This window comes from Lagenorhynchus albirostris, chromosome 2, assembly GCF_949774975.1.
Source record: "Lagenorhynchus albirostris chromosome 2, mLagAlb1.1, whole genome shotgun sequence".
In the NCBI taxonomy this organism is placed as follows: Eukaryota; Metazoa; Chordata; class Mammalia; order Artiodactyla; family Delphinidae; genus Lagenorhynchus; species Lagenorhynchus albirostris.
The window spans coordinates 70148649-70171437 of NC_083096.1; the positions used below are offsets into that span (position 1 = coordinate 70148649).

The following is a 22789-nucleotide window of genomic DNA, read 5'->3' on the forward strand; positions in this document are numbered from 1 at the left end:
AGTCCAGTGGTTAGAACTCGGGGCTTTCATTACCGGGGCCCAGGGTTCAATCCCTGTTTGGGGAACTAAGATCCTGCAAGCTACATGGCATAGCAAAAGAAAAAAAATACTATGTGTCCACCACTCAAGTCCTGATTTTTCTTTTTTCCCAACCTCTGAATCTCTAGTCTGATATCAGCTGGGCCCTTTACAGGATTTCAGAGCATGTTGGTATCAAGAACATCTGAATCAGTTTGCCCAAATTTCCAACATCCATCTTAACCACGAGTTATTGTGTCTTTTCTAGATGGCTGCACTACTTAGGCAAACAGTTTTATTGTACTCTTCTGACTTTCTTATCAACTAGAACAATTTGTGCTCTCTCTGACTCATGGGCTCCTTCTTTTACAAACATTAGCTTATGGTTAAGTTCAATTATTAAGTTCAGTCACGTATTGGGCAGAGCTAAATAAGAGAGGTTTTAGTCAGGTAACATGGCTTTCAGCATTCATAAATTGAACAGATATTTATTTAAAGCCTACTATGTGCCAACCACAATTGTGAGTCCTAGGGACAAAACAGTGAACAAGATCAAATTCTTCCTCTTGAGAAGTTGGCATTCTAGTGTTTAACACTAGAATAAAATAAAATAAATAAAATAAAATAAAATAAAATAAAATGAATAATATATACAGTATAACATCAGACAGTGATAAGCACAACAAGAAGGGATAGGATAGGATAGGTAGGATAGTCAGAGCAGGTCTCTCAGAGAAGATGATTTTTTGAGCAGAAATCTAAAATAAAATGAGGGAATGAGCTCTTTAGATATGTACGGGAAGAGATTGCCAGAAAGAGAGAGAGAGAACAGAAAATGCAAAAGCTCTGAGATGAGAATGTTCTGGATGAGTTACAGACCAGCCGGAGCCAGTGTGGCCATAGTGCAGTGAGGACAGGAGAAGGAGTTGGAGAGGTACCAGGGATTGGGTTATTCAGTCTTTGAAGCAATAACAGGGACTATGGATTTTATTCTATGGGTGCTTAGAAAGCCCTGGAAGATTAAAAGCAGGAGAGAGACAAAATCTGATATAGTTTTAAAAGGTTACACTGTCCATTGCATGGACGCAGGGAGATTAGTTGGAAGACAATGGCAGGGCCAGGCTGGTGATGATGGTGGTTGAAAGTCCTGAGATGCCAGATATATTTTTAGGGCAGAGTCAACAGGATTGCTGATAGATTGAATGTGGAGTATCAGAGGAAGAAAGGAGTCAAAGATGATTCCAGTGTTTTGGCCTAGGAATTGTAATGTTGTTTGCAGAAGGGGCTATAGAATCAAGAGTTCATTTGCTAAGTTTGAGATGCCCTTTAGACCTCCAAATACCAATACCAATCAGTGTAGGCAATTTGGAGTACTGTGAAGGGTTTGGGTAAGAGATATATCTCTGTAAGCATTCCAGAAACATGTCAAACTATGCAACTAGATAAGTGTGGCTGAGAAAGAGAAGAGTTCTGAGTACTGAGTCCTGGGATGCTCCAGTCTTTAAGAGCAGAAAGTTTCAGGCAAGGAGACTGAGAAAGGGCAGCCAGTGAAATAGGAAGAAAACCAGGAGAGTGTGTTGTTCCCCAGGCCAAATGAAGGCAGTGTTTCAAAGGGGGAATGTGAACAATGCCAAGTGAAAGCAAGGATGAAGATGGAGAAGTGACTTAGTATCATGGAATATACAGTGACCTTGACAAGAGTGGTTCCAATGAGTAGTAAGGAGAAGGCCTGTCTGGAGTGGGTACAAGGAAAAATAAGTCAGGAAATGGGGACAGAAGGTATAAACACACATTAAGGGACTTTGGAATAAAAGAAAACAGAGAAATGGGGAGGTGGCTGGGGATGGACCTGGCACCAGGGGAGGGGTTTTTAAGATTAGGGAAATTACATGTTGGTATGTTGTGTGTTAGTAAAAATAACCCACAACATACCATAACAATAACAAAGTTGATGATGCAAGGGGTGGGGGAAGTTGCAGAAGCAAAGCCTTGAAGTGAGTGAGTGCTCCATGAAGGAAGAGGTTAACCTTATCTGGGAGCAGAGACCATCCATCCAAGTAGGTAGGTTGACTTGGTGGTAGAAACAAATGGAAGTCCTCTTTTACTTCTTCTCCTTTTTCAGTGAAATGAGAAGCAGGGTCATCAACTGAGGTTGTGGGGGTTTTTTTGGTTTTTTTTTTGGTTGTTGTTGCCTCAGCTTTTTTGAAAAAGAGAAGTAAAATAATTTTTCACCCTTGACATTGTTAAATATCTTAGCTTTTTGGGGAGTTAGGATTCCACAATTTGAATATAAGGCTCATCTCCTCCTGGACTCCACATCCCTCAGACTTTTCTCTTTCCTCCTCATCTGAAATGATGTTTCCTAACCTTGGTCTCTTGGGCTCACAAGCTCAGAATTAGTTTCAGTTACTCTCCATTCTTCATGCTATATATCCAATGGTGGTGGGAAGTCTGGCTGAGGAATTAATCCAGTTACTAGTTATATGACTTTAGGCAAGTCATTTAACTTCTCTATGCCTTAGGTGCCTTAACTATAAATCTGAGTTGATAGAATTCCCTCCTGGATCAAAGAAACCCAGAGTCCTAATTAGTCTATACAGCTCTATCATAAGTGATTTTAAGATTTCCACTGCAATTTTTGAAAACTGAGAATATAGTGGGAAATACTGAGAATATAGTGGGATCCTCATGACAGTCCTTATAAACTACTAAGGACCTGGCAACCCCAGGGATTGGCCAAGAGGAAGAGGGAGATCATCCAGTCTATTATTCCTGATCCACAGACAGGATGTGAGTCTCAAAGGCTTCCATAATAAGGGACTTCGTTCTCCTTCCTCCTGCAGGTGAGGGCTCAACGAATTGCCCAGTGATGATCCTTGGGCGGCTGGGAAGCAGTGTGTTGCTGCCCCTGACATGTGACGGGATAAGTAAGAGCATGAATAAGAGTATTCACATCCTTGTCACAATGGCAGGATCACCCATAGACACCGTCAAGAAGAAAATAGTGTCTCTGGATCTGCGGAAAGGTGACTCTCCACACCATCTGGAGAATGGCTATGAGTTTCATCCAGAAAACCTGAGCCTGAGGATCCTGAAAAGCAGGAAGGAGGATGAGGGCTGGTACTTTATGAGCCTGGAGGAAAACATTTCAGTCCAGCAATTTTGCCTGCAGCTGAAGCTCTATGGTAATGATGGTGGCTTCCCCAGTCCCCACTGGAGGGATGAGATAGTTCCTTGCCTAAGAATTTAGGCCTCTCTCAGAAGCATTAGTATTAGTATTCAGAGTTGGAAGCAACTTGAAAGACATCTCAGTCCAGGGGTAAACCGTCCTTCAGGAAGAAGTTTTAGAAGTTCACAAATCTTTTTTTCATCCAAATTGCACGTTAGTGATAGCTGATTAGCACAAGTTACCTTTAACCCCATTTTCTTGGGGCTCCAGGCCCTCTTGCCTACAGCCCCTCTGCCTGTTGACAAGAGGGTCTGGAGCCCCAAGAGTCTCAATTTACAAATAAGATTTTATTTGAAAAAAGGTGTTTTTTTAATAAAAAAATTTTTGAATACCACTGATCAAGCTCAATCTCGCTTTCATAGATGAGGACACTGAAATCTAGAGATAAGTGGTTTGCACGTTCCTACTCACATCTGCGTAGGTGGGTTCACTGCACTAGGAGTCCTGGGAGACGGAGGGCTGAAATTCAGCCCACACATCACTCACCAAGCCCCGCATCCTGGCAGAGGATTGCATCTACCTGGTGGAAGAGGCATATTTTTCTCATTTAAACAAATGCTCTGATTATAAAATTGCTTAGTTGCAGAACTTAAACTAGAACGTAGGTCCACCTAAATCTAAGGCCAGTGCATTTTTGAGCCTCTTTAACTGCCAGCCCCTCTTGAACACACCCAGAGTTTGTCTCTTAAGTCCCAAGGCTCCCTTGAATTCCCAGGGATCCTGGCAGCCATGCGGGCTACCCTGCTTCTTCAACAGTGAGTTTCTTATCTCTGAGGATGGGACAGGAGCCCCAAACAGCCAACATTTCTTTAAAATCCTCAGGTACCAACAAGAGAGACAGAAATACCCTCCCTGCCCTTCCCCTGGCCCTAGCATTCCCTTCCCTCCAAACAGTGTATGCAGAATTCCCACAGCCCTCCACCAGGTATCAGTGTGTCCTGATCATTCCAATAGTGTTCCTGGGGCAAGGCTGCCATGAGCCCAAAGATTACACATGCATTTTCTAGAACAGTTCACTGCCTTTGTCACATCTTCTCTTTTATGATCAAATTCTTACCTTAGAAAATATGGTTCCTGCAACCATGGTGTTCTTCTCAAGTCAAAGAAAGAGTCTGGATCTTGGAGTTAGAAAGACGTAGTTTCAGATCTCAGTTTGGCTGTTAGAAGCTGAGTGGCATTATGTAAGACACTCCACCTCTCTGGGTCTCAGTTTCCTCATTTATAAAATGGGAATAATTATAACTAGGTTCATAATTGTTGAGAAAGTTGTTGAAGAGATTAAAAAATATTACAAATGTGAAATTCTAGCATTATGCCTGTCCTATAGTATGTACTGAATAAATAAGACTTTCCCTTTTACTTTGTCTATTTCACAGCATTAGAGTGAGATAAGTTGGTGAGGCCTGTGGCTATCCCAATTTCAGACACCCTAAAGCACTTGCTATAACACACACACACACACACACACACAAACACACACACACACACAGAGTATAGATGAAATCTCACCAGTAAAAAGTCATTTTTTTCGATCTGGAAGGTAATAATTTAGCCAAAGACAGTTAAAACCCATGGGGGAGTTAGCTGACAGCAAACTCCACAGGTAGAATACAGGAGAGCAACCTAGATGAGGAACAACAGAAAGGCAAGGGGAGCCCTAACAGTACTGGTTGGGGGGAACTAAAAGACAATGTTTTCTTCTCTATTTTATCCCAAGGTGATCCTAGAAAGAAGTATGGGGGAGGGGCATATGAGAGAGGGATGGTGCGAAGCAGTAGGTCCCCACAGAAATAAATCACACTACAGATCCACGGGCGGGGCGGGGGATTTGCATTTTCTTCTAACAAGAAGGTTAAGTCAGCATTCCAGAGGATTCATTTCAGTGATGGCTCCCTTTCTCCTCCTCCTGACAGAGCAGGCCTCCACTCCGGAAATTAAGGTGTTGAACTCCAGCCAGGAGAACGGGAACTGTAGCCTGATGCTGGCCTGCATGGTGGAGAAGGGGGACCATGTAGCTTACAACTGGAGTGAGGAGGCGGGCACCCCTCTGCTGAGCCCCACCAAGAACTCCCACCTCCTGTATCTCACCCTTGGCCCTCAGGATGCCAACAACATCTACATCTGCACCGTGAGCAACCCCATCAGCAATGGCTCTCAGACCTTCATCCCGTGGTCCAGATGCAGCCTCGGTTCCTCAGGTGAGTGCCCTTGTGGCGGCTAGTGTGCCACATTAACGATATGGGTTCAGTCCCCACCTGGACCAATTGCTCTTCTTCCATAGCCATGGTCTTCACCTTGGGAACAACACTTTATATGTTCTCTATAGTTTGTAAAAGCCTCCCATGTGCACTCAGTGAGTGGTTACTGTTCATAATGACCAGGGTGGCATTATGCTCAATTCAGAGTTGAGGAAACCAATGAGAAACGATGGAGCCAGACCCGGAGCCCAGGTCTCAAGTTATGATCCTTCCTCTCCCCTCCTGCCGTGGCACCAACCTGAAAGGCTGGCCGGGTGAGGGAGTGCAGGTGGCAGGTCCTGACTCCCAAGTCCATGCTCTACCAGTGGTGGGATTGTTCTACACCATCAATAAGAATTTATCAATCACCTATGCTGTAGAAAATTGGGAATAGACATGATAAATGACCTCTGCTCTCCGTCAACATGTTATAAAGATAAGACATGAAACATGTGCTCAATAATGAAAAGCAGGATGTAATAAAGGGCCACATTTCATGAAATGTACTGTGAATCCCATAGCAGGTCAGAGGGCCAGGGTAGTCAGTTCTCTGACTAAGACCTAGACTGTGAAGTCTGGGAAAATGATAAGTCATAGAGCACTTTATTATTGGCAAAGCGCTTTCAACTCTATGATCTCTTTTGATCCTCACAATGGTCTTATCAGATAAATGTTGTCATCATCTTCATTTCACAAATTAGGAAGTTTAAGCTCATAGCATGTAAGTACCCTCCTCAAGTTTCTTCAGCTTATAGATGGTAGAGTCAGCACCTAAACCTAGATCTTCTGACTGATCTTTCTCTGGAAAGATAAAGCATCATTATTCTGTTATCAAAAGGAACGAAGGGCTGATTAAGTAAGCTCAACTAACCACTTGAGTTTGGAAACAGGATAGACCACTGAGCTTTTTCATTAATCGATCTTGTGTCCATGCCTCAGGTAGGCTCAGGGACAGAAGAACCAGGGTGCTGGCCCTGCAAGGTATTACCTGTGCTCTGACATTCTTCCCTCTGCAACCACTGGGGGGAAACAAGAGTCATTCCAAGGGGACTCCTGCCCACAGTAGACTTGGTGTATATGTGGAGGGCTTTTCCAGATGACCAAGGATCCAGGGACAGGGGAATGCAGCCAGGTCATGCCCTTCAGCATAGCATGTCCAGTCAGCGACTCCCCTGAGGTATTCCAGAGGGACTACTGGGAAAATCTACCTGGTCTCTTCATCTGAAAGTTCGTTGGTGAGCCTAACCAACTGCCTGTTTCCTCCCCCAGCCATTCATGGCAGAGTTGGCCACCTGTCCACCCACTCAGTGTGTCTGTCTGCTTGCCCACCTTGCACACAAGCCACATTCACAGGCTCCTCCCCCAGTTCAGACCTCTCTCTCTGCCCACAGCTATTCAGAATGTGCCGGTGGGATCAAGAAAGCAGTCTTGCATGAGTGCGGAGTTTAAAGAATGTGGCCCCAGTTGTCCTAGATCCAATATTACCCTTTTTACTCACAAGGATAAGCCACTTAACCTGTCTAAGACTTAGATTCTTTATCTAAAATACTAACAGCTGAAAGGTCCTAATTGTTTACTATGTGTCAGTATGTGGCATCTCATTTAATCCTCCCAGCAACCAAATAGTATTAGTATCCCCACCTTACAGATGAGGAAACAAAGATATGGAAACGTCACACACAGAGCAAGGGGCAGAGCTGAGTTGTCTGATTCTGAAATCCTCATAGGTACTAGTGGAACAGATAATACACTTTCTAAATGCCTTATAAATCATAATAAAAATGTGTGTATTTCCCCCAGGGCTGAGGAAGTAGTAGCCCTTACCCCTGCCCAGCCTTCTCTGGTCATAGCAACCCTCTTAGAGTAAAGACAGGGCACCAAATGTTTTACCCTGACCCACCTCAGAAAAGAGCAATAATTCTCTTCATGCTCCTCAATATAGTTTAATGAGAATTTAATCAATGTTTTCCAAAGTCTTGGCCATAAAGCCTCGCCTAGGGGCATTTAGCTCAGGACATTCTTAAGAAACATATAGGGACTCCCTGGTGGTGCAGTGGTTAAGAATCTGCCTGCTAACGCAGGTGATACGGGTTCAAGCCCTGGTCTGGGAAGATCCCACATGCTGTGGAGCAACTAAGCCCATGCGCCACAACTACTGAAGCCTGCGTGCCTAGAACCCGTGCTCCGCAACAAGAGAAGTCACCGCAATGAGAAGCCCGCGCACCGCAACAAAGAGTAGCCCCCGCTCGCCACAACTAGAGAAAACCTGCGCACAGCAACGAAGACCCAATGCAGTCAAAAATAAAGAAATTAATAAATTAATTTTTTTCAAAAAGAAAGAAACACTTAACCACTGGTGGTCCAGTGGTTAAGACTCTGTACTTCCACTGCAGGAGGTGCGAGTTCGATCCCTGATCAGGGAACTAAGATCCCGCATGCCGTGCAGTGCAGCCAAAACTAAAAAAAAAAAAAATGCTCTTACGCATCTAAGCCACTTTGAGGACCAAGTATGCCCTAGTGTGACCAGATTTACTGGGTATGGAGCAGGCTTTTGCGAGATGGGGAAGGAAAAGAAGAAGCGGAAACATGGCACCATGGGAAAGCCCTGTCAGGACCTCAGCTCAGGCATTAAGACAAATACCCAGCAGCCACTGCACTTTCTTGGGCCTCTGTTTCATTACATGTGAAATGAAAATGGTGAACTAGTGACATTCTTTCCAGAGTAAATATTCTATGATTCAGTTTGTATGTACCTGAATAAGAAATGCTAATAAAGCGTTACCAACGTATATTAGTTTGCTAGGGGTGTTGTAAAAAGATTCCATAAACTGAGTGGCTTATATAACCAAAATTTATTGTCTCACAGTTCTGGAGGCTAGAAGTCCAAAAGTAAGGTGTCGGCAGTGTTGGTTCCTTCTGAGGGCTGTGAGGGAAGGATCTGTTCTAGGCCTCTCTCCTTGGCTTGGAGATAGCTGTCTTCTCCTTATGTCTCTTCACGTTGTCTTCCCTCTATGTGTATATCTGTCCAAATTTCCCCTTATTATAATGACACGAGTCATGTTAGATTAGGACCCACCTGTACTTAGTTTGCTAGGGTTGCCATAACAAAATACCAAAGACAAAGTGGCTTAAATAACAGAAATTTATTTTCGCAAGTTCTGGAGGCTAGAAGTCCAAGATCAAAGTGCCGGCAGGGTTGAGTTTTTCCTGAGGGCTCTCTCCTTGGCTTGTAGATGTCTACCTTCTTGCTGTGTCTTCACACAGTCTTTCCTCTGGGCATGCTCGTCCGTAGTGTCTCTTTGCGTGTCCAGATTTCTTCTTCTTATAAGGACACCAGTAAGACTAAATTTGGGTTCACCCTAATGACCTCATTTTAACTTGATTACCTCTGTAAAGACCCAGTCTCCAAATAAGGTCACATTCTAAGGACTTCAACATATGAATTTTGGGGAAACACATTCAACCCGTAACACAAGTAAAGATCCCCTCCCCTGCCTCCAGGGATGGGGAACCACAGCATGTCAGAAACAAATCACACAGCTAGTTTGTGGCATGCCGTTCGCAGTAAACCAGGTTGCCTAAATATGGAAAACAGAGTTTTGTTAGTTCATTGATTTGTGTTTGCAAATGAATGTCACTAATTTTTAAAATACTGTGCTTAGTTAGACAAAACATTTACTGAGGTTCTACTATGTTCCAACATTGTGTTAGGTGCTGAGAACACAAAGACCAAAAAAGACACAGTCCTTGCCCTTAAGGAAGGAATAGTTCTAAAAATAACTAATTATCCCAGGTCTGGTAATGCAACAGGTGCAAAACAGAAGTACGTGCAAGTTAAGCAAGAGGAGGGAATGATTGACACTGTCTCAGGGAATCAGAAAGAGCATCACAGAGGATGTGACATAAACAAAGTTTTGAAGAACAAGTAGAAATTACCCAAGCAGATAAAAGAAAGACATTCCAGGAAAAGGAAAAGGCAGATATAACTGGGTCTTGTTCTGTATTATCCTATAGTATCCTGATGGGAACTAATAGATAGTTTTAGGTAGAGGAGTAACACGATCAGCTTTGCATTTCAGAGAGAAAATTCAGTGGTGTGGAGAATAGATTGGGGTGGGGAAGAGGCAGAAGAAAGAGAAACTAGTTATGAGGCGGGCCCATTATTTCAGTCACCCATCAAGGGATGATGAGACCTGAACCAGAGCAGTGGCTGTTTGTTTAACAAAGACTCCATTCAAGGGAAACCCCAGCCTTGGGCTGAAGCGGTGGGGTGTGAGGGTTTATTAGAGGTCACTTCACCATCTATAATGAGGACAGTGATTTTAAGATATTTTTCACTTTCATTAATGAAAAACTCAAAGTGGTTAATGATGTGATGAGAGCAAATGAGACATGATGTCAGCACTGCTTCTCATCAGGACTCAAACTGAAGAGCGAAAGAACATATTTGGGGCTTCCCTGGTGGCACAGTGGTTGAGAGTCCGCCTGCCGATGCAGGGGACACGGGTTTGTGCCCCGGTCTGGGAAGATCCCACATGCCGCAGGAGCGGCTGGGCCCGTAAGCCATGGCCGCTGGGCCTGCGCGTCCGGAGCCTGTACTCTGCAACGGGAGAGGCCACAACAGGGAGAGGCCCGCGTACGGCAAAAAAAAAAAAAGAACATATTTGTTCCTCAAAATCTTTTCTTTCTTTTTAAAGGTAAATCTATTTTTATTTTATTTATTTATTCATTCATTTTTTGGCCACACTGCATGGCTTGTGGGATCCTAGTTCTCCAACCAGGGATGGAACTAGGGCCCCCTGCAGTGGAAGCGTGGAATCTTAACAACTGGACTGCCAGGGAATTCCTGTTCCTCAAAATCTTTTCTTTCTAACAACTGTCTAGGCTCTCCATCATATATAAATCTTTATTCCAACTGTTATCTCAGTGTTTTACAGCAAGAAACACCTTCATGTCTATTGTTATGATGCCTCTTTACTGCAAAGTCCATTTCCAAGGGTGCTACTAAGCATTCTCCTAGGTCATGCAGCGTGTGTCGATGTGGGTCAGCACTGGACAGTGTGTGACATGCTGCCGTCCTTCATGACATGTTCTGAAATAGTTCTCTCTGTGCAAGAATGAGTAATACTAAACCTTAAATAGCCCAACTCAAAGGGAATACCCCTGGAAGCTCATCTTGAAAAGAAGACCCCTTTCTGCAGATTAGCAAAAAGTTGGCTCAGCAAGTCTGGGTTAGCTCAGTGGAAGGAAAGAAAAGCTGACACCTGCCAGTATGTTCTGGGGGCTCCCCCTTTCTAAAAAGGCCATTTCATCAAAAGGGAGCTCCCATTGTTACAGAGTCACCTAGCTGTTCCATGCACAGAGCAGGTCCCTCTCCCTGGTACTCCCAATCCAGGAAGCATGGCAACAATCTTGGAAGGATGGAACCTGGACACTTCTCATGGACCAGAGCCTTGTCACGTGGCCACACCTGCTACACAGGATGCTGAGAAATGTAACCCTTAGCTGGGCAGCCATGTGACTGGACAAGACTTGCATTGTCGTGGGAGAATGAAAATGCCCCTGGAGGCACACCTACTAGCCCCTGCAACACAGTGCTGGGTAGGATAGGCAGTTGTAAGGGATTTTTCTGGAAGCTGTGAACTCTGTAATAATTTTTACCTCGATGGTCCCAGATCTTAAATTAGTGTATGGTATGGTTTAGGACCGCCCTTCCCCCACTAACAATTCTGAGAGGAAACTTCCACCAACAAAAAGATGTCTCTTGAAGATGGTTGACTTCTTCAAGTTGATGTGCTCCAGGCAGGCGGCCTTTCTGACAGAACCACATGAAAGGCAGGAAAGAGATCTGGCACTCTCAGACGGTTACGTTAGCATCTCAGTAACTCCTGGGGTGAGCTACATTTGTTTCTCAGATTCTTTTTATTTTCTTCTTTACCTGCCTTAAAGAATAAAGGTTTGGGGACTTGAGAGACAGGAGCTTTTGTGTTTCTGTGGCAGCAGTTTTCAGAGATAAAAAAGGCCCTTCAGCATTTTCCTTGGATGCATGTCTATGTGCCAAGTTATCAGGTTTAAACCACAGCCAATCTAATAGAAGACCAGGGGTGGAGACTTGTGCAAAGAACTCTTCATAAAATGTACTGGAGTTCTCAACCAGCCTGCTCAGCTACCTCTAAGAGGCTCCAGGGGAGAAAAAGTCCCAAACCTCCTGTTTAAGAGTGTTAAGATAACATTTTTTTGTGGACGAAGAATGGGACCTGTGGACTCCAGAACAATATCGGCCTGATTTTCGAGCATTGCCATCCTGAGGGGGCCTCACTACATGACTGAGCAAAAAGCAGGAGAGCTGGAGATTCTGCCACAGGAAGTGGTGGTTTGAAATAGGAGCACAGATGGTGCTGAGAGCAGAGATGCACACCTTCTTCCTGGTTCCATTTTGTTATAATAAAACACATGCCAAATAGGTCATTGCTTGTTCCCTTCTACTCCTGCCTTGGGCCATTCAGAAGGTGACTCTGCATTCCTTCCCAGACTTTCTCATACTTAGTGCTCTGATAATTCTTAACACAAGGGACATGACAGAATTCTCCAAGCTTCATTCTATTGCCTCTAAATTAACTTAGTCCATCACAGTTATGTTGAGTGCCCTCCTGCCCTACCCTGTGTCATGTGGAAAGGGTAATGCATATGAAGCGTAAGGTACAGCATCTACCTTCAAGGAGTTTACAATCTAGATAGGACTCAGAAGCTACCAGGTAGAAAAACATGATCATATTAAGGAAACTACTACTAGAATTCCTCTTTGGAAGGCAACAGAGTTTGTTTAGGATAGTAGCTTCATAAATGCTAGACTGCAGAAGGTGAGACCCCTCCCCCTAAGAATCCAGCTGTAGGTTAGATAGTTCTGTATTATAATGGGGGAAAATGTTGCTTGTGCAGATATAGGAAGAGAAAGAGAGGGTCTGAGCCTGTCAGAGGGTGGGAAGCTGCCTGGTTCATGATGGAATCTGCTCCTTGTGACCTTTCAAATCTACACTAGAGGATTTGAACCCACAAAATTCTTCGTGTAGGTTTTTTGGGTTTGTTTTGTTTTGTTTTTTGTAGAAACTGATGAAGGCACTGTACCTTGCACCCAGGACAGCTGAGACTAGAACAAGTAGAGCTGCAGGAGAGAAAACTCAGAGGACCATGAGGAAGTTATTCCCAGAAATTACAGGAATCATGGGCAGCCTGAACCCACCAAGCTGTAAAAGTAGCATTTTGTCCATATTTACCCAAATTCCTGACAGCCTAGAGTCTCTGACATTTAGTTTCCATTTACATATCACAATTGAATAAGAGCACCAAAAAGATGATCACCAAGTGTAGAAATATTTGGACCTGGTAGACAGATAGAGAAATTAAGTCGTAAGCAAATGACATGATGGTGCTGAAGCATCCATCCTTCACTGATGTTCAGGGACCCCTCTGGACTTAAGATCAAACCTATCTCCTGTCCTTAAAATCAACCAGCAAGAATTTACCAAGGACCTCTATGTGTCAAGTAGTAAGAGAGCTGCAAAAGAAGTAAAGAGGTGGTCTCTGGCCTCCAAGACCCTAGCAGCTAGTTAGAGAATTGAGGCAAGTGGAGTTGACATTTATTCACCACATGCTGGATTGCAGGCATTGCTCTGAGCACTTTCCATACATTATTTCATTGGTTCCTCAGAACAACTCTGTGAACTGAATATTTTTATGTTCATTTTGCAGATGAGGAGACAGGGGCCCCAGAGAGTAGGAGCAGCCTATCTGAGGTCACAGAGCTATCAAGTGGTAGACCCAGAATTGGAATCCATCAGTCTGGCTCCAAATGCTCTCACTGAAAATAGTCTCCACAGCAGACATAATTCTAAGATGTAGGACATAAACCAAGGTGCTTCAGAGTCCAAGGGGGAGGGAAGAATGGGAGCTGGAATGGTCAGGAAAAGTCACACAGAGGAAGCAAGATTGGCCTGGGGGGTCAGGACTCGGCCGTGGCGGCGGGGGGACCGCTGAAGGTGCAGCGGGAGGGAGAATAGAGGACTGAGCATATGCACAGGTGTTGGATGGAAGATGGTGAAGGGACTAGTTGGCACCTCAGAGGGCCTTTGACTCACGAGGTCTCCCAGGCAACCCAGCCTTCTGCTGCTTTCCATGTGGAGGCCTCACCACCACAGGCTAAAACACAAACTATAAATTCTGTAGGTCTTATGTCACCTGGCTCGACCATCACCTTCTTCTGTGACTCTAAGTACACTTGTCTGAGTCTCAGTTTCCTCAACATAAAATTAGTGAGCTGGGTGAGATAAGCACTACAGTTCCTTCAAGGTTACAAAAGTCTATGGTCCTGTAACTTAAATCCTCCAGTAGATTCATATTACTTTGTATCCAAAGACTAGGAGAAAACTTGGACTTCTGAAATATCTTTCAGGACTGTGGCCAGGTTGCCTCTCAGATCTGGCTGGACTGGCCGAAGCTGGTCATGTATGTCATAGGACAAGTGGAACACATAGCTTTCATCCTCCTGAGACCCTGAAAAGAAAGAGAGGGCTGGTGTCATTGTGTCCCCTGGGCCAGTTATATGTCCCCGTCGTCTTTAGTTTATGTGAATAGGTGGGCAGCTAGCTGTCAGCAACAGGAAAAAGTCTCACTTGGCAGAAGTGTTACAGATGCACTTATGTCATCTGCTATTTCCTAATTTTATTTTATGTATGTATCTATGTATTTATTTATTTTGCTATTTTCTAGTTTTAGATGCACCACCTTGTTGGTTTTATTTTATTTTTATCTGAATGAAATTTGAGAGAACTAGTATTTTTTTAAATGACTTAAATAGTCACAGTGTTTGTTCTTAAATTAACCGTTGATTTAGAAGGTCTCAAAATACATGAAGGAAGAAAAAAGAGGAAATAGTCTTGAAATACTAAGTGCTACTATAACTATTTGCTGGGTCAGTTCCATGGGCTGATGAAACCTGGTGGTACTTAGGCTTCTAGCTCTGCTTCTTTATCTTAGGATCTGAAAGCGTTCTCTGTGGGTTTCTGGTGTTGGCAACATCAATCTGAATAAACAGTCTCTCACTGTTTCTTGGACAAAACACACACACACACACACACACACACACACACACACACACCTGTGAAGTGAGTTCTCAGCAACCATAAGCCATTCAGAGTGGTTACTCAGGGTACAGCTGCTCACAGGGCAATTCTAGCCTCAGCAGTGATTTTGTACTCATATTTCATTCTTTATATAAATTCAGGAGTCTTACTACAACTCTCTGCTTGCCCCCTAGCTTTTTTGATCAGGGGTCAAATGACCGCTGAAGTTGGTATCTGGCAGGGTTAAAACATGTTTAATTCTGGGAAGAGACTCTATCATCAAGATCTTTACAAAACTAGTTCAGTGAGATTCCCTGGGATGACGATGTGTGAAAAGCCTAGAAAGAAAAAGAGAATATTTTCAAACCCAGGAGGCAACCTCTGGTTATCTATCAGGCTGAAGGCCCACTTGGATCTTGGTGGGGTGCGTTTTCATCAATTTGTTGAGACTTCAGTCTGTATCTTTGGTTAACTCTGTAAACATCTGAATTGTGTCTGCAAGCACTCTACCCCTTTGTACCCTACCTATTTCTTCCTTTCAGTTTCTTCCCAACAAATCCATCATAAGTTCAACAACAAGCAGGCTGATTCCACAACCATCCTTATAAGTTACCTTTACACATTAATGTTACCTCCTGGTATTTAGAAGGTACATGCTATTACTTAGAACCCTAGTGGTGCTTCGGGTTGTCCCTCACCGTTAATTATCCTGGTGTATCTTACCCCAAGCCCATAAGTCTCCCTGACTCTCCAAGAAGTCTGTCTTCAGTATTCAGCCATGTTTCTACTCCTAGACCAACCTCTAGTTCTTGAGGATCTCTGCGCCAGCTTCCTTATCCATAAAATGGGAGTAAGAAGAGTATCTACCTCATAGGATTTTTGTGAGGATTAAATACATTAGTAAACAAGATACACTAAAAAAAAAATGCCTGGCCCATTGTAAATGCTCAATAGTTGTCTGTTATTATCTTATTGAGCTAAACGTCTTATTTACTGGGGTAAGAGGTCTCGTCCACTGTTTTCCAAAGTGCTGCTCCTCGTTCAGAAGGATTTGGTAAAGGGAGCAAAGAAGAAAAAATGAAAATTGACTCTCTGATTTTTAGTCTGGGTGATGTACTCTAGTGCTAATATTAAACACAGGACTGATTCAGAGTAAAACTACATACTTTCTTTCAGTTCAGGTCTAGTGGGTTCAATACAGTTATTTGCATGGAAGGACAATAATAGCACTATTATGTTTATTTTTAAAAAAGCATAAGTAGATCCTCCTTCCTCCCAGTGTCTCATGAGAATGGTGTGGGAGTATGGGGACAGCACATGCAGCCATCATGCTCTTTCTACCAAAATGGATACAGGACACATTAGAAATTTAAAAACAGAGAAACTGAGCAGAGAAGTTGACTTAGAAAAAACAAAGATAAGTTTAATTTTATCATGTGGTAGACTGTCTAAAGTGAAGTGAAAAATAAAACATTTGAATAGAAGAATCTTTAAAGAAATTAGGAGTATGAAAGTCAAAAGTAGTGAGAGAAATCGGGATAAGAAAACAGATCTGGAACTCTTCAGTAGTCTAAAGCTGATCTCTAAAACCATAAGATCGAATGTCTCCCTTGAGGAAGAATGTAGACAGAAAACATGAGGCTAGGTCTCCCCACTTCTGCGTGGGATGTTTTTAAACTCACAGCACTTTTGAGACTGCCCTTTGACTTTTTTTTCAGAAGCAAGACAATGGGCACTGTATGCTGGGCTCTTCTTAGGGGCCATTGTTGGTGTCATCATGATTCTGCAAGTGGTAATACTACTGTTGAGAAGAAGAGGTAGGTGACAATAGATTCTTATCAGACTCCCTGTGGTAAGCAGGGGACCTCTCCCCACAAGCACTTGCTCTCACCACTGGGGCTTTCTGCAGGCAATGCCTTTGCAAAAACACTACATAAACATATCCTCGGATCTTGTTCAATTCAGTTTCATTCAACATGTCTTGCTTGATCCCGCCACACTAGGCTGTGGGGATAAAAAGATAGATGAACCACAGGTATTTAATATGGGAGACATGACACAGATAATTTAAATTCGGTATATATGATGAACACTGCAGCAGAGGTGTGTACAGGATGCTGAAGGGATCCAGATAAGAAGCTTAAAATATTCACTAGGAGCAGAATACAGAGGACCCTTGAATCTTGTTCAAAAGAAAAGTTATAACTACTGACTAATAATAAAAAGGATGCTTTTACCCAAGGGTTGAAACCTTTCTATAATTTCTTTTTTTTTAATTAATTATTTTATTTATTTTTGGCTCCGTTGGGTCTTCGTTGCTGTGCACGGGCTTTCTCTAGTTGTGGTGAGCGAGGGTTACTCTTCGTTGCGATGTGAGGGCTTCTCATTGCGGTGGCTTTTCTTGTTGTGGAGCACAGGCTCTAGGAGTGTGGACTTCAGTAGTTGTGGCTCGCGGGCTGTAGTGTGCAGGCTCAATAGTTGTGGCATGCAACCTTAGTTGCTCCACGACATGTGGGATCTTCCCAGACCAGGGCTCGAACCCATGTCCCCTGCCTTGGTGGACGGATTCTTAACCACTGTGCCACCAGGGAAGTCCCTATAATTTCTTTTTATGCTTACAATATCCCTCTGAGAAAAGGAGGGTATAGTTGTTTCTATGTGACTTAGCAATGGGGTAACCAAGGCACAGAGAGAATGACTCCTGCAAAGTCACCCAGCTGATCGGCGAGGGAATCAGAACTGCAACTATGTGTCCCAACTACCGGGGCGTGTTCCTCTAGGAAGGCCCACAGCTTATCAGAAGACAGCAGAGAGAACACACTTTACTACCATTTTAGCACAAATTCTGACTCACCTTGGACAAGTGTGCAAGTCATGAGGTCACTTAAAGCCAAACTAAATAGTTATGGAAAGTTACCCAGGGTAGACTGAAACCATTAGGGCCCAATTACTCCCTTGCAGTTTCAATGCCTAGAGTTAGTATCTCCTGGCCTCCCCTCCAAGTTGTCCTATGATTCAATATCCTGGGCAGTGTGCTCCCCTCAGCGACACTACCCACCACCCACTCACATTAGCATCAGAAGGTCCTGCCCCACGATCAGGACAGATCCCTGGGCTGGTCTTCCCATGGGGAGAATAGAACTTGATCCTCACACCACAGATCTGATGGCCGATCTCATTCTCAAGTAGATCAGTGTTCTCCACATATAACCTTCTTGGAAAAGCCCTGTCTCAGCACTCTGATGTTGGTTTTGCTTATGTAAAAAAATCTAGGTCATAGCAAGCCGCCTACTTTGTCTCATTTCCTCCATTTAAGAGGTAGCTGGGGAGGAACGGGGGGAGTGCGGCAATGCAGACAGAAATCACGATGAGAGTCCATGGGGATGGGCCAGGGCAGCCACATTTGTCTTAGACAATAAGGAAGCAGTGAAATACCAGCGATGAGAAAACTGAGATTAACATACCTGCATTAACCCAGCTGGTGAAGGTCCTGGGATCCTAACCTGCACTCTTTCCTCAACTACATCCTGCTCATCACATGGTTGTCTCTGAAAGGAATAGCACTCCCCACCCCACTACAATTCTCTACTACTTTTCCCAAACACGTACCCATCCTTGTTTCTAATCACCGTGTATTCCTTGTAAGCCAGGAACATACAAAGCCCTGCCTTAAGTCTGTGGGAAAAGCTTATACTTAATTGCTGTACCCCCATAAGACTTTGCTCAAGAGATTCTGTTGCCAACTTCTATTGGTGTCACCTCCAGAATGCAGCCTGACTCTGAAGGTTTTCAGATGGACTCTCTGGAAATTTCGTGTCCAGGAGACACACTAGATAAGAACATAGATTTTTAGCATTCAAATGCAGACTTTGCCACTGACAAGCTCTGTGATCAAACGAAAGGCAAACAAATCTGCAAAATGGGGATAATATTATGTACTTCATGGTATTGATGTGGGGATCCATAAGTCAATATACTGAAAGCACTGAACACGATGGCTTCCATGGATAGATGATGGATGAGAGATGGATAAATAGATGGATACACACACACACACACACACACACACACACACACACACACACACACAGAAAGACTAATCTCTTAATGTAAGCATCAATAGTTAATCTCTATTGCCAGCAGAGGGCAGCGCTGGAAGGATCTGGGAAGAGCACCTAGAACAGATTTAAAGTACTTGAGGTTAGGGTAACATAAGACAACTTTATGCCTCAGATGAGAGCTGAAAAGGATATTAGACCGACTATGCCTTCATTTTACAGTCATGGTAAGAGAAGAGACCCATTGAGATGACGTGTTGTCCAATGACACACAGCTAATGAGGGCTAGAAGGGGGATGCCCCAATGCTAAGGTCAAGACATTTTTCATTAGATCTTAAGGCCTCAGTGACTAGAGTTGAGCTGGCTCCTGAAAACCTGTTTCTGCATTGGGGAAGAAAAGCATGAGACTGAATTATCTTGGTCCAGTGGTCTTTTTGAGAAGCAACATTCAGCCTTGCCTTTTCCAACTCTCTGACCCTTTGGGACTTTCCCCTCAATTGTAATTTTCAGCTTGAGCTGACCTGAAAGACTGAAAGTCCTTAAGGACCGAGGTCTGTTCTCTACACTATTTGTTCCCCTACAACACCTAGGACAGTGCTGAGTGGGGGCTTCTAACTGTGCAAACATTCATGGTTTTGAACCGAAGGATGTATTTCACAGAACTAACTTGTGCCCCCTCTGTTATCTCCTCTGATCACCCCAAACCCTATCCTCCCTCCCTATCCCCCCGCAACACGCATCCTCAGCCAGTTATCAACCCTGACCAAAAAAGTGAAGTTGGAACCACCAGGCAGGTACTCCCTGCCCACACATGCACAGGAAAACCATACGTTGGCTTCTTTGAATTCTTTGAGCTTCCCAGCAGCTGCCCATCACTTCCTTCCCAAGTGTCACACCCTCATGCAGCACCTTCCACCACTTTCATCACGTACATACATACAAGGCCTTTCCCTTCCAAATAAAAATATACCTCTCCTAAGTGCTATTCCCTCAGAGACATGCTCCTAGATTTTTAAAAGAATAAATTAATTGGTGTTAAAATAAGTCTACCCTAAAGACTTCACGTGATTTCCTCTGAATCAAGTCTCCATTGTTTTTGCCTGGACTTTGCAATAGTCTCAAAACAGGCCTCCCTGTTCCCATCTGTTTTTTACCCTCCATCCTTCTCACTGCTACATGATATATCCAAAGAATACCACAAAACATTAGAAAGAATGAGATAGGTCTACTGCACTAGCATGGAAAATGTCCTCAACACATTTTAGCTGAAAGGGTCAAGTTACAGAGAAGTGTATGGAATGACTGTATTTGCAGAAGAAATATCTGTATAAGTATAGCAAGTGTCCAGAGCTGCACCATCTAATACGGTAGTCATCAGCCACGTGTGGCTGTTTAAATTTAAATTAATTAGAATTAAACACAATTTTAAATAATTTTATTGAAGTATAGTTGATTTACCATGTTGTGTTAATTTCTGCTGTACAGCAAAGTGATTCAGTTATACATATATATACATTCTTCTTCATAGAATTAAAAACAATTTAAAATTCAGTTTCTCGGTTGCATTAGTCACAGTTCAAGTGCTCAGTAGTGACTTGTGGCTTGCAGCTACCATAGTAGACTGCAAATATGGAACATTTCCATCATCGAAGATGATGTTGTATTGTACAGAGCTGATCTGGAAGGATATACATCAAACTGTTAAAAGCAATTACTTCTGAGAATGAAATTGTACTGGTTAATGGGGGAAAGAGGACATACTTTTTACTCTCTATTATTTAAATTTTTGTAACAAGAATGAATTATTCCTACAATTTAAAAAGAAAAAATTTAAAAACTGGTTAAAAATTTAAATGTTCTGCAACATATTAATTTCCAGAGATCCTAGGCTCTGAGCAAAAAAAGATGGTAGGCATTAGAATGACATTGCAGCTTTATTCCAAATAGTCCCAGGCAGATCATCCCTCTTGCATCCCTTCCACCTACACATACACCGTCCCCCAGAAACAGGGAGGTGAGAAAGCTGTGAATGAAACAACATGCTATGAGCTGAAGAATTCGAAAGAGGTATAAATAACTTGCCCTGCCCCTAAAGAACTTAGAATTCTATTAGGAGATCAGATATATACATCAAACAATAGAGATCAAAATAATTGAATGGCATATCAATTACACCTAACAATTGCACGTAACACTATGTGCCAGGCGCTGTTCTATACACTTTACAAGTAATATCTCATGTAATCATCACAACAGCCCTGTGAGGCAGGTATTTCAATCCCATTTTACAGATAGGGGAATAGGCCAAGAGAGATCAAGTAACTAACCTAATGTCATATGACAAATGTACACGGGGTTTGGGACTAAGTGCTTTGTTCCTGTGGTACTTCTGGGGAAGGTGGGTGTGCAATGGGGGGTAAAGACCAGACAGGTCTGAGCAGAGAGTTCATGCTGGGGACCAGAGGGAGATAACCACTATGGTTTCTTTTCCCCAGGTAAAACAGACAATTACCAGCCAACAATGGAAGCAAAAAGCCTTACTATCTATGCCCAAGTCCAGAAATCAGGTGTAAGTCCTATACTGTCTTTGTCTGGGGTGGACCTGTCATGTTTCCCATGGAATCCCTGGCCATTCAGTTCACTTTGCATGTCTGACATTCATGGTTCTACGTGGGTTCTGAAGCAGAGGAAATTAAGAAAGCAGAAGTCAAGAACAAGAGCTCTCTAAAAGGACATTAACTTCGGTGTTAGATGGGACTATTTATTATTTGAAATAATGGGAAACACTGGGTAATTTTCTGGTCATCTGTTTCTTCGTAGGAAAAATTGAGGAAGCTAGAAACATGTGATGTATGACTCCTTCCAACTCTGGCATTCTAGGAGTCTACGGTTCTCTGTTATCAAACTCTTTCCTTCTCTATGGAAGAGGGTGCCAGCTTGAGGAGAGAGGGGAAGATTGAGAAAGGCTATTGTGTGACATGTTGGTCTGATCCAAGCTTAAGAGTTTGCAAACATCAAAGAGACAAGGAAGGAAGATCTTGAGGATTCTGCCTAGAGAGTGGTTGGTGAGATGGAAGATGATATGTAGGCAGCAGATGAAAGCAAAACTGTGACAGAGTGATGCTTGGGCTGAAACAGAAGAGATGGATTTAAAAAACTAGAGTCATGATGAAGTTGAGGATCAGATAAGTTAGAAGTAAGAGGGAGGTTAAAGAATGATGGCTAGATATGAAGATATTATAGTTTTTCTGACATGAAGGCAATTCTAGGTGATGTATAGGCCAGAATATGGCCATTCAGGATGTAGGGGAAGGCAAATTCTTGAGTAAAAGATGTGAAGGTAAAGACAGCTTTGATTAGCACCTTGGAAAATTGCATCAGATGACAGTAAATGCATTTCTGATAACCAGAGATAAATTCTTGGACAAAGCCCTTCTTTCTGCTGTCCCCTAGTGGTCTGGAGGGTGTATTACACAGGCCATGACCACCGTTGAGAACCAAACTCCATTTAAATATATGAGTCCCAAGAGCAACCTCTTTTGCATATACATATTTAGGTAATCAGGTTCAACTTAACCATGGTGCCTTCCCTATCTATTCTATCCCATGTTGCTAGCACCCCTCTTTTTACTGTAAAGTATGACATCCATACCAAAAAGTGCACCCTGTATAAATATCAGCTCAATGAATTACCCCATCTTTTTTTTTTTTTTTTTTGGGTAATTACCCCATCTTGATACCTAGTAAAGCAAGTCTCTCCAGCTTGCTTTTCTTCAAGAGTTTTGGCTATTATGTCCCTTTGTACTTGCATATGTATTTTCGAATCAGCTTCTCAAGTATCACAGAAAGGGGAAAAATCCTATTAGGATTACATTGAATCTGCAGATCTATTTGAGGAGAAATCATATCTTTCAGTATTGAGTCTTCTAGGACCATAAAACTACCACCCAGATCAAGGAACAGAACATTGTCCCCACCCCCAGAAGACCTCCTTGTGTGCCTCATAATCACTATCTTCTCTCTCCTCCCCAAAGATTCCCTATCCTTACTTTCTGAAAATATAGTTTACTCTTTTTTTTTCCCCTTTGGACTTTATAAAAATGGAATCTTATAGCATTTTTCCTCCT

General features: G+C 43.0%; 1 protein-coding gene across 1 annotated transcript in view; it reads left to right on the forward strand.

Moving 5' to 3' along the window:
• The window catches only part of SLAMF1 (signaling lymphocytic activation molecule family member 1), a 33019-nt gene that overhangs the window by 5133 nt on the left and 5097 nt on the right, over positions 1 to 22789 (forward strand). The window contains exons 2-5 of the mRNA XM_060142253.1: positions 2862 to 3203; positions 5161 to 5445; positions 16322 to 16420; positions 21158 to 21231. Of these exons, the coding sequence (XP_059998236.1) occupies positions 2862 to 3203; positions 5161 to 5445; positions 16322 to 16420; positions 21158 to 21231 (800 nt within the window). The remainder of the gene's footprint in view (positions 1 to 2861; positions 3204 to 5160; positions 5446 to 16321; positions 16421 to 21157; positions 21232 to 22789) is intronic.